General features: G+C 41.0%; 1 protein-coding gene across 3 annotated transcripts in view; it reads left to right on the top strand.

Annotated features, from left to right (window-relative positions):
• LOC135526513 (transmembrane anterior posterior transformation protein 1 homolog) overlaps positions 1-21208 on the top strand; it is a 30013-nt gene that overhangs the window by 4023 nt on the left and 4782 nt on the right. The window contains exons 2-14 of one of the 3 annotated variants that reach the window (XM_064954952.1): positions 2176-2306; positions 6803-6921; positions 7473-7505; positions 12192-12354; positions 12694-12829; positions 13103-13200; positions 13295-13364; positions 14006-14086; positions 14978-15087; positions 16131-16190; positions 16309-16377; positions 16638-16714; positions 20038-20204. In XM_064954952.1, the coding sequence (XP_064811024.1) occupies positions 2176-2306; positions 6803-6921; positions 7473-7505; positions 12192-12354; positions 12694-12829; positions 13103-13200; positions 13295-13364; positions 14006-14086; positions 14978-15087; positions 16131-16190; positions 16309-16377; positions 16638-16714; positions 20038-20204 (1314 nt within the window). Of the gene's footprint in view, positions 1-2175; positions 2307-5803; positions 6037-6802; positions 6922-7472; positions 7506-12191; positions 12355-12693; positions 12830-13102; positions 13201-13294; positions 13365-14005; positions 14087-14977; positions 15088-16130; positions 16191-16308; positions 16378-16637; positions 16715-20037; positions 20205-21208 lie in introns of those variants that run through there. The other 2 variants (XM_064954954.1, XM_064954953.1) reach the window with 2 other exon arrangements.

Genomic DNA, 21208 nt, shown 5'->3' on the forward strand with positions numbered 1-21208 from the left:
ATTAACAATATATTAACACTATTTCTGATCAATTTGATATTATTTTAATGGACAAAAAAGTTGCTTCTCTTTAAAAACAAGGACATTTCTAAGTGACTCCAAACTTTTGATCGTTAATGTAATATACAGTGCCTTGCGAAAGTATTCGGCCCCCTTGAACTTTGCGACCTTTTGCCACATTTCAGGCTTCAAACATAAAGATATAAAACTGTATTTTTTGTGAAGAATCAACAACAGGTGGGACACAATCATGAAGTGGAACGACATTTATTGGATATTTCAAACTTTTTTAACAAATCAAAAACTAAAAAATTGGGCGTGCAAAATTATTCAGCCCCCTTAATTTAATACTTTGTAGCGCCACCTTTTGCTGCGATTACAGCTGTAAGTCACTTGGGGTATGTCTCTATCAGTTTTGCACATCGAGAGACTGAAATTTTTTCCCATTCCTCCTTGCAAAACAGCTCGAGCTCAGTGAGGTTGGATGGAGAGCATTTGTGAACAGCAGTTTTCAGTTCTTTCCACAGATTCTCGATTGGATTCAGGTCTGGACTTTGACTTGGCCATTCTAACACCTGGATATGTTTATTTTTGAACCATTCCATTGTAGATTTTGCTTTGTTTTGGATCATTGTCTTGTTGGAAGACAAATCTCCGTCCCAGTCTCAGGTCTTTTGCAGACTCCATCAGGTTTTCTTCCAGAATGGTCCTGTATTTGGCTCCATCCATCTTCCCATCAATTTTAACCATCTTCCCTGTCCCTGCTAAAGAAAAGCAGGCCCAAAACATGATGCTGCCACCACCATGTTTGACAGTGGGGATAGGGTGTTCAGGGTGATGAGCTGTGTTGCTTTTACGCCAAACATAACGTTTTGCATTGTTGCCAAAAAGTTCAATTTTGGTTTCATCTGACCAGAGCACCTTCTTCCACATGTTTGGTGTGTCTCCCAGGTGGCTTGTGGCAAACTTTAAACAACACTTTTTATGGATATCTTTAAGAAATGGCTTTCTTCTTGCCACTCTTCCAGTAAGGCCAAATTTGTGCAATATACGACTGATTGTTGTCCTATGGACAGAGTCTCCCACCTCAGCTGTAGATCTCTGCAGTTCATCCAGAGTGATCATGGGCCTCTTGGCTGCATCTCTGATCAGTCTTCTCCTTGTATGAGCTGAAAGTTTAGAGGGACGGCCAGGTCTTGGTAGATTTGCAGTGGTCTGATACTCCTTCCATTTCAATATTATCGCTTGCACAGTGCTCCTTGGGATGTTTAAAGCTTGGGAAATCTTTTTGTATCCAAATCCGGCTTTAAACTTCTTCACAACAGTATCTCGGACCTGCCTGGTGTATTCCTTGTTCTTCATGATGCTCTCTGCGCTTTTAACGGACCTCTGAGACTATCACAGTGCAGGTGCATTTATACGGAGACTTGATTACACACAGGTGGATTGTATTTATCATCATTAGTCATTTAGGTCAACATTGGATCATTCAGAGATCCTCACTGAACTTCTGGAGAGAGTTTGCTGCACTGAAAGTAAAGGGGCTGAATAATTTTGCACGCCCAATTTTTTAGTTTTTGATTTGTTAAAAAAGTTTGAAATATCCAATAAATGTCGTTCCACTTCATGATTGTGTCCCACCTGTTGTTGATTCTTCACAAAAAAATACAGTTTTATATCTTTATGTTTGAAGCCTGAAATGTGGCAAAAGGTCGCAAAGTTCAAGGGGGCCGAATACTTTAGCAAGGCACTGTATATATATATCTTTTTGCAAACTGATATGTGACACACATTAATGCCAAAAAACATGAAAAACAGGCAAGCCCCCGTTTTGTATTTAATTATTTTTTGCCAAAAATGTTGGGCTCAAAACAGGTGGGGCTCTGCCGTGAATGATGGGTCGCCACCAGTCTTATATGAATGGTTAGGCTACTTTGTCTTATTTAGGCAATGATTGGTGTGTCATTCTTTCTTTCATTTTCAAAAGAGAAATTTCCTTTCCCTCACATTTTCATTCATGCTATATTTTGTTTTCTGTGTCAGAGCTTCCCACATTTAGAAAACTGCCATGTATTTTGGCCATTGTGTTGATCACCAGGAGCGTGAACAGTGACTGTGGAGGAACAATAGCCATGTGGTAACAGAACGCTAAGTGTTGTCATAATGTTTTTCCAGATCCGTCGCTGGCACGCTTCCTGTGTGCTGAGTTAACCCGGGGCTACTTCCTGGAGCACAACGAAGCAAAATACACGGAGCGCAGAGAGAGAGTGTACACATGCATGCGCATTCCCAGAGAACTGGAAAAGGTAGGTACAGTAGAGGGCCCCTGGGAACCACACACACAGATAACCACACAAAAAGGACAATTCAACAGTGTTTGTTTAGCATTGACCTTGGTAATATTCTGGAGCATCTGGTATTTCCAGTGAAATTAATATTCGAATTTTGTATTAATATTCATATCACATTTTTTATAGTTGACACATTGATATACAGAGAATAGTGTGTAGGCCTATATGGTTCTTTCTCTGTCATTTATTGCTATTGCCTATATTGCAGCCTAGAATGTTTTTCGGTATGCTGTCATAGACATGAGTTGTGTTCGAATACTCATACCAACTGCACTCACCACCAACTGCACTCACCATACTATTTGTGACGTGAATTGAGTATATAGTATGCTTACTGGTCATGGTATGGATATTGGTAGTATGCCAAAAGTTCCCAGATGTTGTACTAAATTTTCCAAAATACGAAGTATACACACAGAGAACACTATTTTCATACTTTTAGGGCCCATAATGCAATTCTTCGGGAAATGGGCGTGGCTTCACATTTTCAGATTTGAAGAAAATGGCAGTAAATATGCAGCCAAAGTCCGACGAGCGAATACTAATTAATGACAAATGTCAAGAAAATGTTGAGCAATGTAATAAAGTAATGACTTTTCAAGTAAGTTGCGTTACACTTTATGTTGGCTAACAATTTGTTAGCTACGCTATCCTTACGAACCGCATAGCTTTCCAGCACTAAGTTACCGTTAGTTGGATACTAATACATCGAACTTGCCAGGCAGTATATTAACTAACTAACTAACCAACGTTTATTGAGTTGATTATTCACATCATTCTTAGCGAAGTGGTATAGTCGTTGTGCGTTTCAATGGATATTGTAACATGTTACATTGATAACATGATGCAGCGTCTCTATAGAACCAGTAGATGGTGTTGTTTACATTTTCAATGGAATATGTTTCAAAGATTCCCATAAATTCACCTCTGTAAACTCACCTGGGAATAATAAACCTCTGCACTAAATTCTGATACCAGAAATAAGTAAATTTACCCATGCCTTTATTTCTCTCCTCAAAACCCCCAACTATTGGGAAGGTGTGTGTGTGCTCTGAGATAGCTACTCTTCTGGGACTACTTTTAATAAACTGTATCTGGTGTTAGAGAAGCTTCCATTGAAGAACACTCTCTGGGTTCTATTGGATAAATAACTCTCCAACCGTGTTATGGCAGGTGATGTAAAGCCATAGCAAGTGAGTTTCTTCAATAACAAATTATGATCAATAACATCAAAGGCTGCACTGAAATTTAACAATACAGTTCCAACTATCATATTTTAACCAATCATCAGTTATCTGAGTCAGTGCAGTACAATTTGAGTGGCTTTCTCTATATGCATGCTGAAAGTCAGTAGTTAAATTGTTCTCTGAAAAATAGCTTTATGTTTGGTCAAACAAAATTCTCTCCATCAGTTTACTATGAATAGGCAGCAAATTGATTGGGCAGCTGTTAGAACCAGCAAAGGGTGCTTTACTATTTTTAGGCAGTGGAATTACTTTAGCTTCCTTCCACGCCTGGGGATACACACACTCCTATAGGCTTTGGTTAAAAATATAGCAAATAGGGGTGGCATTCTCAAGTTTCCCATCAAGGTTGTCTGTACCTGGTGGCTTATCATTGATGGATAACAATATTTTTCCCTCCTCTACCACACTAACTTGACCAAATTTAAAACAGCAATCCTTCTCCTTAATTATTAGATATTTTATACATAAATATGATGGTTCACTGTTCAGCAATTCTTCGAACTTAGGGCTGTTGCGGTGACTGTATTACCGCCACACCGGCAGTCATGAGTCATGACCGGAGACCAATTCCACTTGACCATTGAGTCATGGTAATCTCCTCTTATGCATTCTAGACATGCGTTCAGTACCCAACTTGGTAACGACTACCAGGTCCTAATGGCCTGGTACTCAGCGCTCTGTTGTCTCTCTAACCATTTCGATGCAATCGAAAATCACATCAAACACTTATCATCAAAACAGTATCAAGCTTTTAAAACTCGCCTCATAGGTCAATTTAAAGAAAGAAGTTCAACAACCGGTTGAAACTTAGTGTAAAACATGGTCATTGTGGATGTTTCAAAGTTACACAAGGAAATGGACAGTGCTTTTTCTAAGGTGACGATTAATTCAGAACATCCATATGTATATTAGAGCTTATGCATGCAGTACCTTCGGGAAAGTATTCAGACCCCATTACTTTTTCAACATTTTGTTATTCTACAGCCTTATTCTAAAATGGATTACATTTTTAAAAACTGCTATCTCAACACAATACCCCATAAGGACAAAGCGGAAACAGGTTTTAAGACATTTTTGCTAATTTATTACAAATAAAAAACGAATACTTTATTCACATAACTATTCAGACCCTGTAATAACTGGCTGACAAAATGTCATGACTGACACAGCCCTAGTAGAATGCAATGTGATTTTCTGGGACAGTGATGTCTTTGCCAAACTTCTGCATTTTCTCGAACATTGCTATCTGTGGACAAGCAGAGACTAGTTCAGTGAAGTAAGCTCAACCTGAGGTGTGTTGAATGAGGAACATGCCGGCAGGGATAGTCACTAAATAGAATTGTTGTTCTAAATTGAACCATACAATTGTTCAATTAATCATAAATCTAGAGGACTCAAACCGTTTTCACAGTTAATTTCTTAACAGGTGCATGTATTTGATTTGCCCTAAACATAACCCTTTGTATTCAGGACAAAAAGTGAATTGCTTTAGTGCCTTGTTGCAAACAGGATGCATGTTTTTGATTTTTTGTTAAATGTTGTACAGGCTTCTTTTTCACTCGTATCATTTAGGTTAGTATTGTGGCGTAAATTACAATGTTGTTGATCCATCCTAAACTATCACAGGCATTAAACTTGATATGTTTTAAAGTCACCATTGGCCTCCTGGTGAGATTACTGAGCTGTTTCCTTCCTCTCCGGCAGTTATGAAGGATGCCTGTATCTTTGTAGTTACTTGGCGTATTGATACACCATCCAAAGTTTAATAACTTCCCCATGCTCAAAGGGATATTCAATGTCTGCTTTTCATTTATTTATTTTTTTACCCATCTACCAATAGCTGCAGTTCTTTGTGAAGCATTGGAAAACCTTCCTGGTCTTTGTGGTTGAATGTGAGTTTGAAATTCACTGGAGAGGGGTAAAAACTAAAAGTCAAGGGGTATGAATACTTTCTGAAGGTACTGTAAAAATCAAATGGACCACAACCTTCACATCATTGCTATTTTTCATTTGGAATTTGCCCTTGGGCAACAGTGCACCCTCAGACCTTCACACTGAGACTGAACATCAGTGTAGATCAGTCATCACCTAGCTTAATCTACATCCCCACTCCAACCCTCACTGGCTAGCCATAGCATGCCATGCCCTGGAGATCTGAGGAATGTGTGTAAACAGATCTAGGTCTAGAAGCTCTGCCTGAAGTATGCTACAATACCTGAAGAGAGAAGTCAGGGACCGACCAATGAAAGTGGCTTGTGACTTTCTTTAACCAACCCAACCCCCACTACTCACTTCCTGGTGGGAAACGGGAAGTGTTGCAACACCGTCACTACTGCTGTTTGTGAGGCTAACGCAGGACTTACTGAAGCTGGCATGCGCTTAATAACCTCCCTCATCATGAGATGACTGGTCTCAGATGGTATTTGCTATTTGAGAAGGTATGTGTGGGGTTCATGTTTGCAGGCTTTTTGCCCTTTTCACCTTGCTTCCTCAAAAGTTGCGTCTTAGGTGTATATTTTAATTTCTCTTCAAAAGTTGTATTGAGTGTGATGTGTAGACTGTGACGATTCCTTTCAAGGTGAAAGCTAATCATTACATTTTGAAAACATTTTTTGGTTAAAATGGGATTGAAATGGATTGTTTCTTGTAGCGTATTCCTCTTTTCGTAAAATACAAACCTCTGAGAGGAACCGGTGGGTCAAGTCTGTGTGGTGTTTACGTATGACCTCTACCAATGTTTTTTGATTGTCATAGAATAATACGGAGCTAAACAAATGGCTTAATACTTAGCCTAATGTGTGTGTGTGTGTTTTAGCCTGTAGCCTACCTCAATCTTGCTGTCTCATACCAGGACATTCTACACTACATTCAAAGTAGCACAACCCAAGTCATCTTTGAACATGCCAATAACCTGTGAAAATGAAAATATGCCAAGCTTACTGTAGACACACACAGTGGCCATGTTTAACCTGTGTGTGTGTGTGCATACTATAGTAGTTAGTTCAGTAAGCATGAAAATGCTATTTCAAAATCTACTATAGGGCTTGCCCTGTGAAAATGAAAACGTGCCATTCTATATAGAGCGACCAACAAACACTGACGTTTTTTAAACTCACACAAAGCCCACACACACAGTTGCTCGATTTGTAGGTGTGATTGAGCAGCTGTGTTTTACCTGTGAGTGTGTTGTGTTCTACCATCCAGCTGATGATCTTTGGCTTCTTCCTGTGTCTGGATGCCTTCCTCTACGTGTTCACTCTGCTGCCCCTCCGGGTGCTGCTGGCCCTGCTTCACCTCTTCACCCTGCCCTGCTGCGGCCTCCGGTGAGCCCCCCCCCCCCCCCCACACACACACACACTCTCTGGGTCGCGATAGAAATGCAGTGAATAGATCTGAAATGCATGTCTAGTCTACCAAATGTATTTATATCTGAATGTTTTGTAAATGTGTGCCCTGTTGAACGTACCTCTGACACTGACGAAAAAACACTGCATGATTACATTTGAATTAAGGGTGCTACGTGACCACTACCATATCTATCTATAACATAAAAGATTCATTGTTACAACAGAAGGGGTTACTAAGGCAATATGTGTAGGACTATCTCACCCGGTTTCCCCCCAAAATAGGCCTAGTTCACCAAGTGGGGCATAATTCTAACTTTGAGTGTTTAACTCAAATCACACCTTGATATTAATGAGATTTGCATGAAAACCAGAATTTGCTCATATCTCTAGTTAGGATTCGGCTTTTCTGGAGACTGATCCGTACGTTATCTAGGTTTATAATCCACAGTAAGTATTGTTCTCACTCAGTTTGCCTGTGACTGGTCTGTACAAAGATCACTCTCTTCCCTTGCCTTCTTTCCCTGCAGGGCAAACGTATGCCCCTACTGCAATCGGAGCAGGTATGCTCGTCTCACGCCTGCCACAGCTTCATCACTTATATTTATGATTTCACCACCTCCATCTTGTTTGTCCTGATATGCAGCTTTGTGCTGTATTCTTCATGCTCCATGCAAAAGCCACTATTAGTAGTGTTCACAAACAGGGCTATGCTATATACGGCAACACATATACTAAAATGTACAATTTCCCTGCAAGGGCCCAGATACAGGACCTATAGAAAGTCTACACCCCCCTTGGGTTTTCTTCACATTTTTATAGTGTTACAAAGTGGGATTGAAATGTATTTAATTGTCTTTTTTTTGTCAAAGATCTACACAAACTACTGTAATTTCAGACTGGAAGAATGTATTTATTTGTAAACATTTTTACTAATGAAAAATAAACCGCTAATATACCTTGATTCAATAAGTATTGACCTCCCTGAGTCAATACGTGTTAGAAACATCTTTGGCAGCGATTTACAGCTGTGAGTCTTTCTGGGTAAGTCTCTTAAGAGCTATGTTTGCCCATTTTAATTATTTTCAAAATTCTTGAAGCTCTGTCAAAGTGTTGGGGATCATGGCGAGAGAGTAATTTAAGTCTCGCCATGCAGATTTAAGTCAACTGTAACTTGGCCACACAGGAACATTCATTGTCTTCTTGGTAAGCAACTCCAGTGTAGATTTGGCTTTGTGTTGTAGGTTATTGTCCTGCTGAAAGGGGAATTCCTCTCCCAGTGTCTGGTGGAAAGCAGACTGAAGCAGGTTTTCCTCTAGGAGTTTGCCTGTGCTTCGCTCTTTTGTTTCTTTTCATCCTGAAAAACTCCTCAGTCTTTGCAATGTCAAGCATACTCATACCATGATGCATCCACCACCATTCATTAAAATAAGGAGACATTACTCAGTGATGTTGGATTTGCCCCAAACATAAGGCTTTGCAATTAGGCCAAAAAGTGTATTCCTTTGACATGTTTTTTTAAAGTATTAATTTAGTGCCTTCTTGCATATTGGAATATTTTGTATTATTTATTTCACTCTCATTAAGGTCGTTATTGTGGAGTCCATCGATCCGTCCACAGATGTTTCAAATCATCAATGACCTCTTGGTAACATCCCTGAGCGGTTTCCTTCCTGCCTTGCAGCTCAGTTCAGAAGGACGACTGCATCTTTGATGTGTCTAGTTGGTTTAATACATCATCCACAGCATAAATATTATCTTGACCATGTTTAAAGATACCTTTATATTCAATGTCTGATTTGCTATTGTTACCCATCCACCAATCATTGCCATTCTTTATGATGCTTTCAAAAAGCTCCCTTGTCTTTTGTAGTTGAATCTGTGCTTGAAATTCAGTACTTGACTGAGGGACCTTACAGACGTTGTATGAATGGGGGACAGAGGAAGAGTTAGTCATTAAAAAAGCATGTCAACCCCTATTATTTCAAACAGAGTCCAAATAACTTGTGATTTGTTAAGTCACATTTTACTTGTGAACTCATTTAGGCTTGTTTAAACAAAGGAGGTGAATAATTATGCAACGACTATATTTTAGTTATTGAATTTGTATTAATTTCTAAAAATGTGTAGGACTTTCCATTTACTTTGACATTATGGAGTTTTGTGTGTAGATCGATGACAAAAATGGCAATTCAATATATTTCAATCCCACTTTGTAACGCAACAAAATGTGAAAAAAGTTGAAGGGAATGTAGACTGTCTATAGGCCCTGTACATAGTGGACATAGTTTCTTCAACAAGATTGGCCCATCAAACTGATTTCCAGGGTATAGGCCTAACAAAGCTCCTGCCTTGTTGAAATGCTCAACATCAAATTACAACACACCAACAATGTGAAGTTCTCCTTGTTTGGTTGAGGACTCCTGTGTGAAAGATTTAAATCCAGAGTATGTACGGTACACAGAATATTATGTAGGCCTAACTGAAGGGCTGATTTGAGAATGGAAGAGTGGATGGGTGATAGCTGTGCACTGCAGATGCTCAGTTAGACATTGCATCGACAAATGGCTTGAGCTCTCTACAACCTTGTGACAGCACCCTCACTTTCTACATCCCCACATGAACACAAAGGTCGTAATCAGGCACTGTGACTGACTGCTAGCTTTATTGAAGTATTTTCTTGGAAAACATGTGATAATTATTGACCACATCTCAAATAAGCCTCCAGAGTTGAGGATCGGATGTTGTTGAACTCCTTCATGGTTTATAAAGCCTTAGCTTGAAAACATCGGAACAATGAACCTGATTCACCCCATACAGAAAATGCCTATGAATTGCATAGGTTGTTTCCCAAGTCCACTCCTAAGGATCTTTGAGTGTCGTTTTTGGTGGCTTGGCCGTTTCCCTGTCATTTTTTTGTAAGTTGTAGTAGGCCAAAGGTAATGTATTGTAATTTCAGTAGTAGTACAAAGATAATATTGCCGTAACTGAGGAACAACTGTGTCGACACACTGAATCTTTCAAATTTGTGATGCCCCAAGAGAAGTTTTTTTGGTTTTTGTTTTCACACCTCAGAGAACAACCACATTTTGTATGCCAATAACAGTATACCAGGACTTTGTCCAGAATTCTGCTCCTCTCACACAGTACAGCTCACCGCTGATGGCTGTAGCCTTTGTGGGATCCGTTTGATGATGCTGCATGCCCTTTGTGTCTGTCTGCATGGCAGCAAAGCATGACTGACCTTTACACACACACACACACACACACACACACCGGTTGTTGGCCTGAGCTGCAGTCAGTCAGCTCGGGCTATCAGATTCATGGTGCTGGCTGGTGGGGGCGGCACAGTGCCTGGCATACACTGGCAGGACAGAGAGTACACATTTTACTTGAACAGCTTCAGCATTGTGATGTTATGGGTCACTCACTGGCCACTCCTCAGCAAAGATCCAATAGAATGTGGTTGAGGTCCATGTCTGAGTCCCGTCAGTAGATGGTGCTCGAGCACAAGCAGTGAATTAATCTTGTTCATACCCCTGTATGAGTTGGCATAGAATATATTCCATCTCTCCTTGAGGCTGATCTCTATTAGATTTGCTTTCACTTATTCAGGCATCTATAGCAGGGTTTCCCACATTCGGTCCTGGGCCCCCCGGTGCATGTGTTGTTTTTCGCCCTAGAACTACACAGCTGATTCCTGATTCAAAGAATCAAACCTTGATGATGAATTGCTTATTTGAATCAGCTATGTAGTGCTAGGGCAAAACTCAAAATGTGCACCCAGCAGGGGCCCCAGGACAGAGTTAGGGAAACCCTGGTCTAGATGATTAAGTGAGAGCAAATCTTCCTGGCCCCCAATATTTATCAACAATGATCTTAAGTCCATCTTGCCATAATCTTTATGATGATAAACTCAGTTTGCTTCCTTTCATACCTCACTGCGCACTATTTGGGAAGTGGAAGAGACACTTGATTAAGGATTTTAATTTGCACTTCCTAAACTCGAGCTCCTCTGTCTCATCCCAGCGTCACTGCCACCCTCTCAAAATAACCTCCTGACAGACAGCCTGAGATATTGAGCTGTTTTGCACCTCCTCTACCGTTCTCCTTGTGATGCTTTAGCCATTCTATAGCAGTTTCCTTAAGTTATTCCAAGTCTTAACGCAAGTATTGAGGAATCTTAAAAGGTGCATTTTTTTCTTCTTCTTCCAATCCCTTGAAATGATGCTTTTTTGGGAACTTCTTTAAGTTCTCTAAGGTGATGGATAGTCTCATTTGTGGGGTCTTATGTCATTATTCAGTCTATTGCCGGTAGTGGATTTCTGCATATGACATTGTCAACTCCTTCCATTAGGGACAGGCTGCTGTACAAAACAAACACACTTTTGAAAACGCTATTCAGAAATCCACCACCTGCAATCGTTTTGAATACTGCCCTTAGTTTGAATAATGAGTAGTTGAGTGGTGGGTACTAGTAGTATACTGTAGTTATTAGCTTAGACATACAGTAGATCAGTCTATTTAGTAGCCTTTCACCAGCTACGTCTTGATCTACTTCCCAACAGACACTCATGCCCCTAACATGCCCTCATTCTGCCTGCCATTACCTTTCATTTAGCCTACTCATTATGGGTGTAACATACATTAAAAAGGCAGGCTATATGAATAATATTAAAATGTGCATGTGTTCATGTGACAGATTTGGTGAGCTACTTCATTCTTCACCGCCCGCCCCAACTGTCTAATTATGTGTTGAATGTTTGATACTACCTTGATCAACCGGAGTACACACAAGTTTCATATTCATATTGTTAATGCTGCTTAATAAAAATGGTCATTGATGTTCAAAATAACTGGACAGTCATTCTTCTGGGGTTATTAAACCACTCTGACTCACACATGACACACTGACTTTCTATAGCCTAATAGTGCATGAAGCTGTCAGTCAACCAACATCCCAAGGTTTCACTGTGGGAGAATCTCAATTACATACTCCTCACGTCTTCTCTCCTCAACTCCTCAAAACCCATTGGATGAGAAAGCCAAAGGTCTATCCCATCTGACCTTCTACTCCAATGGATTTTGAGAAGAGCATGCAATTGAGATTCCCCCCCCATGTTATATCGCACACCGGTGTGACCACTAACAGTAAGCTTACGATAAATTAGGTGTGTGTGTGTATATACATGAGCATGCATACATATAGATATGATTAGACTTTATGTGTAATGTGTGTTTTCTGCCAGTGGCTCGCTCCTGCTGCAGCCGGCCCAGGTGTGTGACATCTTGAAGGGACTGATAATGGTGCTGTGCTACTCCATGATGCACTACGTGGACTACAGCATGATGTACCACCTGATCCGGGGACAGTCCGTCATCAAACTTTACATCATCTATAACATGCTGGAGGTACAATGGGTTGGATTTAGAGCTGTTGTACTAATGTGATCTAATATGCTTCCACTATATAGCTCTCACTGATCCAGTCATGTATGTCCAGAGAGTAGTTTAAGGGATGCGTATTGGCCGAAGTATTTGATTTGGGCCTCGGATACCCTATTTAGTCTGAAATGGAGCAGGTGATGTCTTCTTATTAAACATGGTTCTAGTTTGAGTTAGTAGGCTGATATGAACCGTACTAAGGCCTAGAGAAGTGTCATGGCTGTAATCTGTCATAGTCTACCACCAATAATGTCAGTTCATTAACCCATGCTGAAACTGACTTAACTACTTACCTACCCTCTTTAGGTTGCCGACAGGCTGTTCTCATCATTTGGCCAAGACATCCTTGATGCTCTCTACTGGACGGCCACGGAGCCCAAAGAGAGGAAGAGAGACAGCATAGGGGTCATCCCCCATTTCATCATGGCTGTGTTCTACGTCTGTATCCTTAATGGAGAACTAGGAAGTATACACGGGAAGTACTCTGCTGTAGGAATGTGTGATCTCTCAACTTCTACCCTAACGCATGTATGACTTTTCAGTTAGTGTTATTTTGTCATTGGAAAAGGTGTCCACTATCAATGATATGTCAACAATCTGAGCCCCTAGTGTGCGGCTCTCCTTTTCTTTAACAATGTGAGCACACACACACACCCCTTACTGCAGCTGATGCTCTTGCCACCATGTTCAGTGTTTTCCTGAGCCTCTGTCTCAGTCCTGCATGCCATCCTCATCATGGTCCAGGCGTCAACACTCAACGTGGCTTTCAACTCTCACAATAAATCCCTGCTGACCATTATGATGTCCAACAACGTGAGTACACACACACTCATGTACACACACAAAATGTAATGCTAACATGTAGAGGGCACTAAAATACCTTTTCCTCTATTTCCTGCATGAACAGTTTGTAGAGATCAAAGGAAGTGTGTTCAAGAAGTTTGAGAAGAACAACCTCTTTCAGATGTCCAACAGTGGTGAGTTACTGTAACACATGTCATATGCATTATACAAAACATTTAAGTGTGCTATGGACAGTATCTTCAACACTTAGCTAGTTCTCTGGTTCAAAACACCCATCTTTTACAGTGCTCTGAGACTGTTACGGTGCTCTGAGCCTTTCTATGCTGTAGGGTAAAACTCAGTGGCAAGCGAAGGGTTAAACCTCCTCACCGTTCTTCCTCCTCTCTTTTAACATTTTGAAGCAGCAATCAGAGCTGTTCATTCAGCTTTGATAACCCAGAAGAGATGCGCTATGGATTTAATGCTTTTTGAACTCTGTCTCTATGTGCCTGCTGGCTGCATGTTTTCATCTTTGTCGCTGTCATTCTGCACGAATGAAAGGACCCGGAAATAAGCTTGAATCATTTCCCCCTCTTGCAATTTGCTCACACCTTTAAAGATCTATCAATTTAGCAAGTTACACTTGGTTCCAGACACATGATTTCCGATTTAATATATGATATTTATGCCAAATGATATGTAACTTTGAAAGTACATTTGAAAATGGATACCTTATTTGTTGATAGTCCATATTCACTGTTGTTATGTTGGTACATGATTCTAAGTAATAAGTAGTAACCAATATGCCTTTTTTTTAAATTCAAATTAATTTTAGATATCAAGGAACGGTTCACCAACTATGTGCTCCTGCTCATCGTCTGCCTCAGGAACATGGAGCAGTTCTCATGGAACCCAGGTAACCATTTCACACACATTACAGCTAAACGGGTCATGTTTAGAAGGAATACAACTTTTGTCAAATTAAAATTTGTTTGTATATATTTTTTACATTTTAGCTAACCCTAACCCTTTTCCTAACCTTAACCTAATTCTCTTAAACTGTTATGTTAATTCTGTGTAAGTTGTCTTAACCTGCTATGAAAAGTCAAGTCTGACAAAAAGCTGTATCCCATCCACTCAAAACCAGATAAACATGCAACAATAATGCTTGGATACATTTTATTATGTTTACAGGAACAGGTGCATTTTTCATCAATGTTGTAGCATGTAGGCTGCAGTCTGTATTGAACTAAGAAATGATTTCTGTAACACTAGGTTACTGCTACCATCAATCACCCTGAATCCTGGTACCCTTTTTAAAAGCGTTTCATCCACTCCCTAGTGGATAAGTCATTGTGATGATGATGAGAGTTCTGACCCCTCTCTTAATCCAGTCAGCTGGCCCTGTCATTCCCCCTCGACAGCCAGAGCCTCCCAATGTCAGCAGTGGTCATGATGCTAATGTCGTACACTGACAGGGTTTGACCTTATGGTATGACCTAGACCTCATCCAAAAACATTTGGGCAGACTTGCAGACCCAGATGTGAGTGTGATGAAGATTGTACTGTGTCTTTTGTTCAAGTCAAAGTCAAATACTTTTTCTTCCTGTGATGGAACGTATTTGTACTTAAGCCTAAAACAAGATGCATGATTAAACCAAGAAATCATGAAATGTACAATTGAGTCAGTTAAAAAAAAAGACCAGACATCCAGTAAGGTAATTTAGAATTCAGCTCAATGTTCTTATCCACCCAGAGATTTAGTTTCACTTCACAAGTCAGTTGTCTTGTCTCTGTGTGTTTCCAGATCATCTCTGGGTATTGTTACCTGACGTCTTCATGGTGATCGCCTCAGAGATCGCAGTGGACATCATCAAACACGCCTTCATCACCAAGTTCAACGAGATCACGGCAGATGTAAGGACGGATCACAGAGATGATCATTAATGATTTGATGAGTGGGAGTTCAATTAACTGAAAACGATGAATACAGTTCGCGGTTGCACACCAAGAGAGAACAGTGTATTTTGAGGTCCATCTAGGAAGTGGATTGAAACTCCCCATTCACAACAACAATCTCCATTAGGAATAAATGGCGCTTAAAAAAAAATCTTAAATGGGAATTGAATTAATCTACTGAATAAATTGATTACATTTCAACATAATTGACCTCAACCCTGCGGAAAACACACATGGGTGTGTGTGACTGTGAATTGTACGGATGTTCACTGGAGAGGGTCTGCTCTGTTCAAGTCTGAAGGATTAGTTGGTTGGCCCTCTTTTGGATTTCACGGTGGCTTAGGCAGCAAAAATAGCGTGGCACTGTTTAGCCAGTCGTCCTCACTCTCTGCTGTGTGCCTCAACCTCTTTGGCGTGCCGTGGTCTTCTCCCCTCCTCTGCCCTCTTTCGAAATCACAACACGTCACATTATGCCCCAGTAGGCCTACAGAGCTAGCACACCAAACGCCAGCCACATCCTCAGCCTCATCAACTGGATTATAGCTGCTCCATATCCCACCGTCAATCGTGACCCATTCCCAGCTCTTGTGTGGTGAGAAACCTTGCCTAAGACCTGAAGCTAGAAAGGCTAACACAGTCCTGTGGTGATCAGGAGACCTGGGTTCGAATCCAGTCGGATGCATTGGTCCCGTTACTCTGCGAGGAGTTGGTCATAGGGGGGGAGGAGTGTAATGGCGGTGTTTCTGGGGAACCATGCTCACGTGATAAGGAACCTTCCCTGAGACCTGAAAATGACCTAGGCTTAATTTCTGCCAGCTAACACGGTCTTCAAATCCAGTCGGTCACTTGTAATCTAGCGTTATCAATTTGTTTCTCAGAGCCAAAGCAGATGGGTGCAGGTTTCATATCAAACAACATAACCAGAGCGATACAGTATAATAATAGACACACCCTTATAGTTATAGTTTATGTGTTAATGACGTGGCTGTTTTCTTCCACAGGTATACAGTGAATACAGAGCCAGCCTGGCCTTCGATCTCGTCAGCAGTCGGCAGAAAAATGTACGTAGTAGCATCTCTTGAACACAGTGATTAGGCATCCAGTTACATTATCCCTGCTGTTTTAATCAATGGGTTTTGTTCACTGGTGTAAGTGAGTCTTTTTTTTGTCAATGGGCAGGCCTGCACAGACTACAGTGACTCTGTAGCCAGAAGAATGGGCTTCATTCCTCTTCCTCTTGCAGTCCTGGTAAGATCAGCTTTGTACAACAGTGCAGTGTTACAATACTAGGGGTATGTTGTTGGACAGAGTGCAGCTCGGCACTAATTATATGCTTTTTTTTGTTTTATTGCTATGAATCAAGGTACAGTTCCTTATTGTTTATTCGTTTCAGGACAGTGTAGTTGATTTAGAACTCCATTTTATTGTATCAAATTGACTACTTCCTTACCACTGTCACATGCAACAATGTTTCTACTGAAGATTTTCTTTTCTATTGTAATTGACAGCTAATCCGTGTGGTGATGAGTTCACTGAATGTACAGGGAGCCCTGTCCTACTCCTGTCTGTTGCTCTTCTACTTGGGGTAAGACTCAAATCAAGTTCTTATTCTTTGTCATATATTATGATTTTCATTTGCATAGCACCTCTTCCACCACGTAAATGTACTCACTTTACACGTTTCCTAGACTAACTTGCCGTGTCAGTCATGCAATACAGGTAGCATTAATTGTTAGCATGGTAGTCACACTTTATGCAATGTGTATTTTCTACGTGGATGTTCGTGCCAGTCTGATCCTATTGAGTTACGTTAGCATGAGCCTTCTGCTTGGCTTTGATAGGGCTATCAGGGATGGGTATCAGGGACGTAAACTAGTCACCTTTCGTCGAAATTGGCCGTTTTGAATCCAAAATAGGTGACCTAGGTGAATCGTGTAGATCCGTTGAGAAAGGTTTGGGAGGTGGTGGCTTTAGATCACTACTGGCTGTAAGCGAACAGTGATGCGCGTTTGGAGCAATACTGTCTGTGTCCAAGGCTCAGCCAATCGTTCACATAATAGAATGCAGCACGCGATTGAAGAGATTAGCTAGTTACAGATTCAGCGAGGGCTCTGGAAAGACAGCAGTAGGGTGCAACAGCAGTTTGTTAGTTACAGATTCAGTGAGGGCTCTGGAAAGACAGCAGTAGGGTGCAACGGCAGTTTGTTAGTTACAGATTCAGTGAGGGCTCTGGAAAGACAGCAGTAGGGTGCAACGGCAGTTTGTTAGTTACAGATTCAGTGAGGGCTCTGGAAAGACAGCAGTAGGGTGCAACGGCAGTTTGTTAGTTACAGATTCAGTGAGGGCTCTGGAAAGACAGCAGTAGGGTGCAACGGCAGTTTGTTAGTTACAGATTCAGTGAGGGCTCTGGAAAGACAGCAGTAGGGTGCAACGGCAGTTTGTTAGTTACAGATTCAGTGAGGGCTCTGGAAAGACCGCAGTAGGGTGCAAAGGCAGTTTGTTAATTACAGATTCAGTGAGGGCTCTGGAAAGACAGCAGTAGGGTGCTAAGGCAGTTTGATAGTTACAGCAGCGCGTCCCTGAATGATAACGGAAGAGGTAGATGAGAAAGAAGCCTGACCACAAACAGGGGTATGAATGTGGCGGTGCGTACCGTCAAAACTGTACCGGGAAAAACAACTGGCATTTGTAAAGTTTGAGGTGAGGGAGAAAGTGTTGTTAGCGTTAAGTATCTTGCTATAGTAGCTGGATCTAATTCTCCATTAGCTAGCCATATAAATGTTGAGCAACATTAGCCAATTTCACTGATCAAATTATTGAGTTTATTGTGTGAAAATTAGCTGGCTAATGAAGTCAGACAGCTAGCTTGCGAACGTTACAACATCAGATGAGCTAACGTTTGTAACCTAACCAATTCGCTATAGTATTAACTGGTATACGGTTCTTGCCGTTTCTCAAGTTTTAACGCGTTAGTTGTTTAATGGACCCTGGCAATCTGTGTGAAATGTGAACTAGCTAAGGAACCAACTATATCTGTGAACTAATGTTTTCCCTGTACAGTATGTGGTTAATTTTCAGAATGAGAGAATTAGGTGAAAATGAGGCGTTGCTTGTTAAACAAGTGGATTCAGTGATCAAGTGTAGCTGGAGCTGGGCCTGACTTATGCTGTAGGCCAATAGAGGTGAAAGAAACAAAGGCCACACACTTTCCCTCTTTCAATACAGTGAATTAAAAAGGGGTATGACAGGTGTACTCTACCTGAAAGAGATCAATTATGCCAACAAAGGGTATCGTGCTCTGCTGGCACATTGTAGAACAGATGTCCACAGGCAGAAAGTTAACAATGTAATAACGTGCAATGTAGCCCAAAGATATTGCTTTTGTTGTGTTGAACTTGATAGTAACCCTTTTGTGTGAGTGAGGGGGGATTATTACATGTTTTACTCAGTTCATGTTATTCTTGCACACATGTAGCCTTGTACAGTTGACCGACGACTACTATAGTGGCCACTATAATAGAGCAAAAATAGAATGCATGTTTGTTTCGTTCTATTTCTACTTGAGATGTTTTTTTCCCAAGTGCAATATTTAGATTGTGTGTGTGGTCACAAGCGTTCTATTATAAAGGCTGTCATGGCTAACTGCAATATTTAGTGTATTGTTTTTTCTCAATACTTGAGTGTCATTTAAAGTAAAGTCTAGGCAACAAATAACATTGGATTGCTTTCCTTACATTTTTTTAGCTGAGTTAGTTTCACATTAACCACTTTTTATTTATTATGTAGATCATAACATTTTGTTGTTTAATTAGTTAAAACCTACATTAACCCCTAGCAGGGATTTTTTTTGCATGTTTCAGAGAGAGAGAAAAAGTGTCACCTTTTTGGACCCTCAACAGTTTGTATCCCTGGGGTATAGACCACTGAACAGTTATCCTGAGGTGGAATACAACATTGTCGTCGCCAGTGCCCCCCCCCCCCCCCCCCACGTCCGATTTAAAAATAGCTGTGTCCCCAACGGACGCTGGTGTCTGTGCAAAGACCACAGTACGGCTAGCACGAGCCCAGCAAAAGCCCTCTGAGGGCGTTTGGTCCACAGACATAGATGTTGCTGTCTCTCTACATCGGATTTCAAATGCATCATAGGCTTCAGATATGCAGAAGCCTAGTGTGTCCTAAAGCTGTTGGTTAATGATGACCTTTTTTGTCCATGTACTGAGTGTTATAAAGCCAATTACTTTGTATTCGTTTATTTTTGGGGTGCCTAACTTTAATTTTCCACAGTAAAAGCCCTTCATACTCAGTGTGGGTAGTATGGATACTTTGTGGGTAATGTTGCTATTCCCTAATACGGTGAGATTTTGAGCTAACCATTTGAATTGGCAATTTTTTATTGAATATCAAATATGTGCCAAAAAGGCCATACCAGTATGTATACCTTATCTGTTTTTAAGTATACAATCAAATCTAGAACTGTCCACAATGAGAACACTCAATGATTACAGTATTTTGCTCTTGTGAGCAAATGACAAATAGTACCCTTCACCTTGGATAGCATTACTAATCGTCTTTTCCCTCTATAGAGTGACGAATATCATTACTGATCCTCTTTTTCTTGTGTAGGATGGTGAATATCATTACTGATCCTCTTTTTCCCTGTGTAGGATGGTGAATATCATTACTGATCCTCTTTTTCCCTGTGTAGGATGGTGAATATCATTACTGATCCTCTTTTCCCTGTGTAGGATGGTGAATATCATTACTGATCCTATTTTTCCCTGTATAGGATGGTGAATATCATTACTGATCCTCTTTTTCCCTGTGTAGGATGGTGAATATCATTACTGATCCTCTTTTTCCCTGTGTAGGATGGTGAATATCATTACTGATCCTCTTTTCCCTGTGTAGGATGGTGACCCTGAAGGTGCTGAACAGTATCGTGCTACTGGGGAAGTCGTGTGTGTATGTGAAGAGAGCCAACATGGAGGACAAACTGTTTGAGAGGCCCTCCACAGCCGCCCCCGGGAAGACGCCTAATAGAACCAGGAAAACATCCAGATGTACTGCCCCCTCAGGTACCCAGCGACAGACGATACCCTAGTATTACCCAGCGACAGACGATACCCTAGTATTACCCAGCGACAGACGATACCCTAGTATTTATCTTTATTTTACCAGGGAGGGAACAGCTTCTCATTTACAATAATGACCTGGGAACAGATACAAACCTTGCATAAGACCATGAGCTAATGCCTAGGGTTTTGCTCAGTGTGCTAACACAATATTATGGCATGCAGGAGACCCAGATTCGAACCCAGTCAGTCACATACAGCCTACCCAGCTTCAATAAGACACTTGGTTACATTAAATTACTCATTCTTCTGAGCAATCCCAGCATGCCAAACCCAGCCTCAAGCGAGCAGATGCGTATTCCGACTCGGGTAATTGAACTCCCGCAGTGCCACACACACACACACAGTCTCTGTCATCCACATCGAAACTGCTATTGAAATTCGATGCACGTGACAGAGATAAATTGTTAGTTGTGTGTTTCTCAGTGCACATGGATCTTCAGCTTGGCAGACGAGCCTGCTGCTCTAAGCTGAGAGCATTAGAGCAACAAGCAGCGCCACGTCATCACTTCTGAGATCTTCCTCACTACTGTGTTTATACGGAACCGCCATTTTCAGAGAAAAGATTCAGTAGTACAGTATGTGACATGTTAAAGCACCAAACAATATGTTACTAGAATTATGTTCTCAATGTTCATAACCCAATTCAATTAAACTACTCAGTCTGCAACCCAGGATTTGTAAGATGCTGGTTGAATGAAACAGACGGAGGCCAAGCTATGATAGCCAAAATGTTTATTCACGAGCGCGCTAGTTCATTGTACAACACCATTCATTTTATACTGGCTCCTTACGCACATACTCTCACACACAAACAGAAGGTATCCTACGGACATACTGTCTCCCAACCCAGCCGTTATCCTACGCACATGCTGTCTCCCTACCCAGCCGACATAGATTATGGAGACCGTGAGAAGTACTCCCTGCCCTCTCCCAAATCTCTGTGG

Source organism: Oncorhynchus masou, chromosome 32 (assembly GCF_036934945.1).
Source record: "Oncorhynchus masou masou isolate Uvic2021 chromosome 32, UVic_Omas_1.1, whole genome shotgun sequence".
Classification (NCBI taxonomy): Eukaryota; Metazoa; Chordata; class Actinopteri; order Salmoniformes; family Salmonidae; genus Oncorhynchus; species Oncorhynchus masou.